Genomic DNA, 10038 nt, shown 5'->3' with positions numbered 1-10038 from the left:
GATACAAGCTTTGACATGGACTGAATGAATGAGGAAATGAAACAGCGTGTAAGAGGGAGGAGACAGAGAAGAACTCAGGGTTTATTGAAGAAAACCTGTCAGCGAGCAGGTTATGTTCACAGAGTCTGTTACCATGGTGACTGACTCAGAGTTTCAGTTACCTCTCTTTCTGGAACGGATAACTCAGAGTTTCCCTCATTTTAGGGTTAACATACTCAGAGTTCTCACTAAACCTGCTTTCTGGAATACCCCTCTGTTCAGATGCCAGAACCACCTCAACTGACCCCTTTCGATGCAAAGGAGCAGCGGCTCTACTCCGAGCTCCCTCCAGATGTCCGAGCTCCTCACCCTATCTCTAAAGCCTGATTTATGGTCCTGCGTTAAATCAATGACGTACCTACGTCGTAGGGTACGTGGCTACGCAGGAGGCTCGCTGTAGCCCCCAGCGTAGCCTGACGTGCACCTTCCAAAAAATGTAACTACACGTCGAGGCGACGCAGACCCAGCACAGACCGAGAGGGCTGTGATTGGTTTGCTTGGTAGAAACGCATTTCCGGTTCTGTATTTCCAGATTGCGCCATCCCTGCCATCTTTAAACATCTTCTGTTGCAGTATTAACATACTTTCTTCGACATCCAACNGGTAGCAACGCATTTCCGGTTCTGTATTTCCAGATTGCGCCATCCCCGCCATCTTTAAACATCTGTTGCAGTATTAACATACTTTCTTCGACATCCAACACCTCCAACTCCAGCAAGATTCTCTCTCTCTCGGTCGCCATTGTTCACTGTGACCGGAAAAGCGGGAAGCTAAACAAAGAATCAACTAGAGATGACGATAACCATTCAGGAAAGCAACGCAGCCCCCTACCGCTCTGGCGGTGAATTGCACCGCGACGAAATGGAGTGACGGAGAAGTTCAAAGGGTTTACGACGGCGTCACGGCAACGACGTAGGTACTTAGTTGATTTAACGCAGGACCATAAATCAGGCTTAAGGCCGAGCCCAGCCACCCCACAGAGGAAACTCATTTTGGCCGCTTGTATTTACAATCTCATTCTTTCAGTCACTACCCAGAGCTCATGACCATAGGTGAGGGTTGGGACAAGTGAGGGTACTTGCACTCTGAACAATGATAATAAATCCAATTTAATATGTATAGTATGAGCTGTGACAATATATAATGTGTACAGTAGGATGTGTGAAACTATTGTATGTTAACGTGAAGCTTAAACAGGAATCAGAATCTGATTAATGGCTAAGTATTCACATATAAGGAGGGAGCTCGGAGTAGAGCCTCTGCTTCTTCGTGTCTAAAGGGGTCAGTTGAGGTGATTCGGGCATCTGATCAAGATCGTTGGGGATGTATCAGGCACGTCCCACNATTAATGGCTAAGTATTCACATATAAGGAGGGAGCTCGGAGTAGAGCCTCTGCTTCTTCTGTCTAAAGGGGTCAGTTGAGGTGATTCGGGCATCTGATCAAGATCGTTGGGGATGTATCAGGCACGTCCCACTGGTAGGAGGCCCCGGGGCAGACCCAGAACACGCTGGAGGGATTACATATCTCATCTGGATTGGGAATGCCTTGGGGTCCTACAGGAGGAGCTAGAAAGCTTGCAGGGGAGAGGGACGTCTGGGGTGCATTGCTTGGCCTGCTACTGGTGAAAATGGATGGATGGAAAAAATACAATAAAAATGCTACAAATAAATAAAAGATAAACAAAAAACAGTAAGGCATAGGCCTACCTACAGTGTATACATAATGAATGTGGGTCATATTCTACAGGCTTTGTGTTTACAACCACAGCGCCGCTAAGATATAAACCGCACGGCCCACAACAAAACAGCGGCAGTGCCTCAGCATGAATCGACCTCAACTGTCATATTACAGCGTTTATATCATGTCATTCTCGGCAGTAATGTGTGTGTGTGTGTCTACGGCTCCCTGCCTGGTGTGTCATTCTCGCCGCTCATCTTCCGCCTCTCGCTGCCTCCTCATCTTCACACTGACCCTCTCTGTGTGTCTCTTTCTCTCTCCCCTCCGACGCGATGCCGTGTACAAAAATCTGCTACAGCGAATTTCGTGTCCCTTGTTTCCTTATATGGTGATCAGCGTCGCGGGCCGACCCTCCTCGCGCTGTGAGCGAGGCGCGTGCACTGGCCGCCGCCGCCGCTCACCGTTCGCTTCCATATTTGGAAGTGAGTCCAACAAAACCCGCACGGAGGGGAGGGGAGAGGGGAGGGGAGACGGAGGGGATGGATGGCGGAGAATTTCCTCCCATCCTGAAAACCGCTTTGCGCCTGGCTGCCTGCTGAATGTCGGTTGAAACGGCAGCAGCACAATGGCTTCACTTATTAATCTCTGCTCACGCCATTGGTGCAATAATTAACGACACGTCTGTCACGTCTCTGACACTCATACTACAATTACACTGTCAGCCATGATAATGGCTACACAATCACAGGGTGTATATTCATCTTCTTTTTTAATAGGTTACAATCCAAAACAACAATAAAATAACAGCTGCAATAAAAGCTTTAGCGATGTGAGCTGACCATTTTTATCATAATCGTATTTTTATTGTACATGAGGCACTAATTGGAGCGCTATTAGATAATTTTATATTGTTCTACATCATATAGGCCTACTACCAGGGATTTGCAGGTTTATTCAAATATTACAAAAAAAAAACACATATTCCCATAATGCTCTTCGCCGCCCGTTTGATATGTTTGATTTGTGCACGATTGCAGGCCGCCATTGCTCAAGGAAATAAAAAATATTAATAGAATAGCATAGGGAGGGTTAGATATTAATATAAAAAATACTAAAGGTACGAGGTAAAGTATTGTTTCACCTCAAACGGTTGCCATTTAGTGCCACATTCAATAAAAAATAGTCAATAATATGCTAAAATATACCTGTAAAAATACTTGTTTTGTTTTATTACCTGTTTAATTTGTGTGTAAAATATTAAACTGACTACAGTTAATATTAATATTAGGTCTAAGGCCCTCTGTGTGTTATCACAGGTGATAAAAATACACAAGTTAATAGTAAACACGAAGCGACAGATAAAACCGCCGGACAATCAAGGTGGAGAGACACGCGCTCCCTCTCGTGCACTTTGCTCGAGTCAGGGGCGCGCTTTATAGGCGCGTTCACGCTGTGTATCCAGTGTGTGAGCGAGACCGACAATTCATCATCACAGTCCATTCAATTTCTACACAGACGCTGACCAACTCAGAGCCACAACCATGGTAGGTTTAACATCGTCTTTATAACGGTTTATGTTCCCTGGCTGCTTCCACAGGCTGATATTGTTTAGATACAGTTAGTTATGATGTTTATTTGTTTATTTTATAGATGATGGTGTAGGTTTTAGCATCAAACGTAGCGAGCCGGTTCTGTGCCGCAGGAGCTGGTGCTAGCGCCGGGGCTAAGCAGCGGACAGCCGTGCTGGTGGAGAGGCTGGTCAGCTAACAAAGCTCCCACATAGCGTGGCTATGGTCCATTTTACTCTCATCACAGTTAGATAATTTAGCCAGGCGATGGTTTCTACTACATCTTGACGATATACTGGAAAAAACCGACTGATGGTGCCGAACAACTGGCGCCATTTCGTTCTTCAGTCAGTGTTTCGCCGACAAAAAGCCGGGAGGGCCTCGTCTGGTGAACACGTCCACCGTTGTCATGACGCTGTTCACGGTGTTTTTCACTGCATCATGTTTCCGTTATTTGTCCTCTGCCCGTCGAGGCTTCCACATAATGAGAGCGCAGCGCTGGCAGGTGCAGCAGCAGCGCCTCGGGGCTAACCTAGCTAACGGTATTGTTAGCTCAGCTAGCTACGTTAGCAAGAGGCAGAAAATGACACCCATTATGGCTGGCGCTAGCTGTGATTTTCTTGTTCTTTGTCTGTACACGGCTCCAGCGCGAACAGCATGTTCAGACCCTGGTTGTGTACGTGCTCTAAATCAGGTCACTCTTCACCCAGTGATACTACACGGATGATTTTGTAGGTTTATGGCCGAGTCGCGCTGTGACAGTAAATGTGTGAATTGACAAACGAACGGTCCGTTTGAGCAGAGCTTTGCCTTATATAGCAAGCTAGTGCACACACGTGCGTGTGCTGCATTCATGGCCCCACCCTGAATTTGGTGCAAAGACCATTTTGTTTGGTGCTGTATTGTAACGGATCCGCGATTAGATTCAATTTACGGCAATTATCCGTGTGATAATTTCGCCATGTATTTATTATGTTGTAGTAAATATTTTGACGGAATTGTGAGCATTATGTAACGGCAGTTTGGCCGTGTTGGATCCACTAGCTGAAGCTAACGGGCCGCTGTCTGTGCATCTTCATGGTCAGTACTGCGCATCTTCTTTTAGTTGCGCATCTAATTTGTAGAGCCGTTTATACACACTGCACGCCCGTCACGCCATTACACTACTATACAATACCAAGAGGGAATAACTGACGGATGCCTCTATTCATTCATAGTCATCAGTCATTATTCTTTGTGCTACGCAAAAATAAAATTACAATAATTATAATATATCTGTAATATAATACATTTTGTATATTTATTTAACATCCACATATCTTGTCTATTGCCTCTCACTGCTGAGTCTGCACCGTTAACAACCTGATTTCAACCAAATGCACACACTGCAGCGTTTCATTATAAGAGTTTCAGTATAAACCCATCAGGCCTGTGTTTACTAATGGGCTCATACGAGGCCTGTAATCTTACCTGGCACTGTGTGTAAAGGAATTCAAGATTTGGATTGTGACTACATTTATATTGAGTCACTTGAACCTTGACTTCACTAAAGAAAAGTACCCCTGGTTAAGATTAGATAAGGCTGGAGCTTAGCGATCACCATGGTGATATTAGCTTGCTGCCACAACAGAAAAATAAACAGAATATAAACAACATTGGGGGAAATTATGCTAGAGGAAGGCTGTAGGAAGGAAGAAGTGGAGCTTAAAGCATGTTATTGCTTTTGCAGATCATGCTTGTTCACAGAAAAATGAGGCATGCAAATCATCATCATGATTTCTCAGCATTGCCATGGAGGAAGAACACCGTGTGTCATGTGCTGTCATATATGCAAAGAGTATTTGTAAACCTCAGCAGATTATTTTGGAGACAGATTTGGATATTTTTTTCCATGTTCCTTGGCGTTGTAGCAAAGCACATTCGTTATTTTATTGACTGATGAGATTAAGGAAGTGAATAAGGTGCTCTGGTTAATAATTACCCTAAATTCACTGTTATCGTGTACAGGTCTTTTTTACGCCCTGAGCAAACACACAGTGCCGTCTCTGCTGCTCTGCAGTTGGGTTCCTTTTCCGTCTTTCCTGCCCCATTATTTCCTTTTCATTGTTGTGTCTTTTTTTTCCACTGACACATTGCTGGTAGATAGCAGTTTTCTTTTCTCGAGACTGTGTTTTCCTGTGATCGAGGTCCTTAAACAGAGTCAGAAGACCTGATAGAGGGAGTTATGGAGCAGCTGTGACTCTGCGATGTGACTTGTATTTTATATTTCTACAGAAGCCCCATTGTTTGAGACTGAACCCTGTACTTAAACGCTTAATTCCTGGCCACACCCTCACCCACATGGTCATCTTTATGGTAGACGTACATGGCTGCTCCCTCTGAAGGGACTTATGTAATGTTTTATACCCACTGGTCACAGTCACAGAAACTTGGACACACCTGTTAGATGAACGTATTTCGTATTCATGGCCTCGGTGCACTTTGGATTTGCAGTGTTGGTCACATATTTTATTTCCTGTTCTTCAGTATTCTTACAGTCTGACCTTATACATAATAGATGAAGTCAAAAGGCTGAATCATCACTGTTGATCTTTTTTGGACCAACTGTGCTGACAGCTCGATAATTTTCTGATTGAATTACACGTCTTAACTCTTCCACCACTGTGGCTAACTGCTTGTCATGGCCACACCTTTGCAGTTCAATCCTCCTTATCAGTCGGCCTTGTAAGGAGCATTCCTGCTGTGTGTGATAGTCACATGCTGCCCTCGCAGGCCTTTCTTCAGCCTTATCCCTGTATTTACTGTACTGAAGTCATCACTTCTGGCCTGATAAACACGATGGCAACTGTTGCCTCGTTCTGGCAAAACTATCACTGTGGACTGAAACGAACAGTTGCTCTCATTAACAGTTAGTCTGTCAATAATTTTCTAGATTGTTTGCTCAATGTTTTTCCAAAAGCCCAAGACGAGAGGTTTAAACTGCTTGGTTTGTCTGCAGCAGTTCAAAACCTGAATATATTTAGTTAAATATCACAGGACTGAGAAAACCAGCTATATTCACATTTTCAAAGCTTGGACCAGTACGTTTGTAGAGGTCAGGGGATTAAAAATAAAAAATAAAAAAATTGTGGGGCAATTTTGTGTTAATACACATGTGCCATGTATTGATTTGTATAGACTTTGAATTTTTTTTTTAAATCATTATATTTCAAATACAAATTTAACTCTTGGTGCCATATTAGAGCTATAAAATCAGTTGTTTTTTTCAGTCCATTAGATATATTTTGCTGCAATAAAAATGTTTTACGTGAAATGAACACACTGAAAACCTTATCTTATTAGATAAAACAGATGTTGACAAAGTTTTCCTTTGAGGACATAATGTGCAGTTGAAAAAATTTAATAAATCGCAATAGAGTCGCAATACTCATCATGTTGCAAACATTTAAAATCACAATAATATGGTAGTGTGTGGCCTGCGGTGATTCCTAACCCTATAAGTTTGTAATTTTTTCATTTCAGAAGTGACCTGAGATATTAATTGATCATCCATGTGGAACTTGAAAGCGCTAGTGTCCATTTATATTTAAAACATTTTATATTTACATTGTGATATTCCCCCAAATCAATACAAAGTGATTAAAGCACCATTTAACACTAGCAATAGATTTTCTTCTTGAACCTGTGTAAAAAGTGATGTGATTAAATCATATTTACTTTGTATTATGTGAAACCTGCATTGATAAACTGATAGCTTTGTGTAGCGTGTAAAATAATCACTTTCTGTGGCATCATCAGTTCTGAGAAGTAGTAAAAGCAGCTGCCATGTTAAACTGTGAACACATTAAACTCTGAGTTAACAGATCGTTCTCTCTTCAGGCCTCCGGTGTGAAAGTCACAGACGAAGTTATCGCCGTCTTCAACGACATGAAGGTGCGTAAGGCTCAGGCGAACGAGGATGAGAAGAGGAAGAGGAAGAAGGCCATCCTGTTCTGCATGAGCAAGGACCTCAAGAACATTGTTCTGGATGATGGCAAAGAGATCCTGCTGGGCGACTTGGGAGCCACCGTCCAGGATCCATACCAGCACTTTGTGAAGATGCTGCCCCCAGACGACTGCCGCTACGCCCTGTACGACGCCACCTATGAGACCAAAGAGACAAAGAAGGAGGATCTGGTCTTTATCTTCTGGTGAGAGCCACTTTTATTAGACACTAAAGGGTTTATGAGCATTATTAAGATGATGTTTGGCTATAATTGTATTTCTTTCCCACTCACAGGGCTCCAGACAGTGCCCCCTTGAAGAGCAAGATGATCTATGCCAGCTCAAAAGATGCTATCAAGAGAAAATTTGAAGGTAAATGGCATGACATAGGTTTTATCATCGCTCACTCTGTTTCATAATATTTTAGTCTTTGTTGTATGTTTAACACATTTTTACAATTTTATTCCAGGTATTAAGCACGAGTGGCAGGTGAACGGTTTGGAAGACCTCAAAGACCGACACACCTTGGCAGAGAAGCTTGGCGGCTCGTCAGTAATCAGCCTGGAAGGATCCCCTATATAAATATCGCCCCCCCTCCCCTCCTCTCTGGCTTCGATCGAGGCCTTTCAGACACATCTGTTGGGTTTAGCTGTTCATTCCAGTGTGGTTTGGAGAAGGGCAAAAGCAGAAACCAGCACCATTTGCGGGACTCTCGGGGTGGGATATTGTGGGTGGGTTTCGGGGTCAAGTGACAGTTTAAAAAACAAAAAAATAAATAAATTCCACAAATGCAGACTGTCATTCCAGTTCACGCAACATAAAGATTATGAACAAAACACACACAAAGGAAAAACATAAAGATACAACTTGAGGAAGGATGACGATGATGATAAAACTTAAAAACACATATTGTTCATGTTTAAAGACAGGGTTTTGTTCTTTCATTCCGGGTTCCATTTGAACGTTTGCAGAGAAAGGGACAGACGACAACCTCTTAGTTTTCCAACCATTGAATCCTGACGTTCCAACTACATTTTTTTTGCCAAACTTTTAGTTAAGTTTTGTAAGTGTTTGTAGTTGAGACTAGTTGTAGTATGAACTAATTCACAAGATGTATCAAAACCTTCTCTGGGGGGGGAACACGGTTAAATATATATATATTTTTCTTTTTTCGTTTTGTTATTCCATGTTTTTTTTTTTTCTTTTTGAACATGCAAATTCCAAAACTTGAGTGATTCCTTTTTATTTCCAGTTCTGGGTCAAAAAACCATGGCATTTGATGTAACAGACAACATTCCTTGTACTTGTTAAAACCAGGATCTCCTCGAATTAAAAACTTTGGTGTAATGAAGGTCTGATGGGGAGCGATGTGTATATGAAAGACCAGCGGTCAGAGTTTAGACTGAATATTGAATGGTGGATGTTTTGTATCGTCTCCTTATCTCTAATAAAAAGCACTAAACTACTGACTTGTTTTGCTCTTTTTCCACTTTTTTTTACTTGTGTTTTCCAAAAACAAATACTCAAGCTGTTTTCATACTATTTAGAATTTGTGCTTGTTCAGGTTTTGGTAATCTGTTCCATATCACAAGTCTATAATAGTATAGTAAAATCTTTTTAGATACATTAAAATTTTATATTTAATATGAGATCCTAAATTGAATTTTCCAAACAACAGCATGTAATCAAAACCATAAAAAAAGTCATAGTATAGTATGTTGTCCAAACTCATAAAAAATAATAGTATAGTATGTAGTCAAAAATCATAAAAACGTCATAGCATAGTATGTCGTCAAAACTCATGAAAAAAGTTACAGTAGGATATATCGTCAAAAATCATAAACTAAATCATAGTATAGTATGTTGTCACAAATTATGAAAAACGGTCATATGAAAGTATATTGTCCAAAATAATGAAATATCATGGTATTGTATGTTGTCCAAAATCATTTTAAAAAAAAGTCATAGTATAGTATGTCCTCCAAAATCATAAAAGTCAGTATAGTATGTCGTCCACAATCACGTAAAAAAGACAGTGTAGTATGTTGTCAAAAATCATAAAAAGGTCATATGATACTATATTGTCCAAAATAATGAAAAAAAGACATAGTATAGTATGTCATCCTAAATCATGAAAAAAAAAGTCATTATAGAGTATTCGCTCCAAGATCATGGAAAAAGTCATAGTATAGCAGGTCATCCAGAATAAAAAAAAAAAAAGCCATAGTATAGTATGTCGTCCAAAATCATGAAAAAAAAGTTATAGTATAGTATGTCATCCAAATTATTAAAAAAAGTCATAGTTTAGTATGTTGTACAAAATCATGAAAAAAAGCCATACTATAGTATGTCGTCCAAAATCATTAAAAAAAGTCATAGTATAGTATGTCCTCCAAAATCATTTTAAAAAAGTCATTGTAAAACATTTAGTCCAAAATCATAAAAAAAAAAGTCATAGTATAGTATGTCGTCCAAAATCATGAAAAAAAGTCACAGTATAGTATGTCGTCCAAAATCATGAAAAAAAGTCGTAGTATACTATGTCGTCCAAAATCATTTTAAAAAAGTCATTGTAAAATATGTCATCCAAAATCATAAAAAAGTCATAGTATAGTATGTCCTCCAAAATCATTTTAAAAAAGTCATTGTAAAACATTTAGTCCAAAATCATAAAAAAAAAAGTCATAGTATAGTATGTCGTCCAAAATCATGAAAAAAAGTCACAGTATAGTATGTCGTCCAAAATCATGAAAAAAAGTCGTAGTATA

At 40.6% G+C, this 10038-nt stretch overlaps 1 protein-coding gene across 1 annotated transcript; it reads left to right on the top strand.

The window, feature by feature from the left end:
• The first annotated feature begins 3104 nt into the window (after window positions 1–3104).
• Window positions 3105–8736, top strand: cfl1 (cofilin 1). The gene is made up of 4 exons (XM_050042163.1): window positions 3105–3262; window positions 7166–7476; window positions 7566–7642; window positions 7740–8736. The coding sequence occupies exons 1-4, from the start codon at window positions 3260–3262 to the stop codon at window positions 7850–7852; spliced, it is 504 nt and encodes a 167-aa protein (XP_049898120.1). The 5' UTR covers window positions 3105–3259; the 3' UTR covers window positions 7853–8736.
• The last annotated feature ends 1302 nt before the right edge of the window (window positions 8737–10038 follow it).

Source organism: Epinephelus moara, chromosome 4, assembly GCF_006386435.1.
Source record: "Epinephelus moara isolate mb chromosome 4, YSFRI_EMoa_1.0, whole genome shotgun sequence".
Lineage (NCBI taxonomy): Eukaryota > Metazoa > Chordata > Actinopteri > Perciformes > Serranidae > Epinephelus > Epinephelus moara.
The sequence above is the reverse complement of the archived record's forward strand: the minus strand, read 5'-3'. Positions and strand labels throughout refer to the sequence as shown.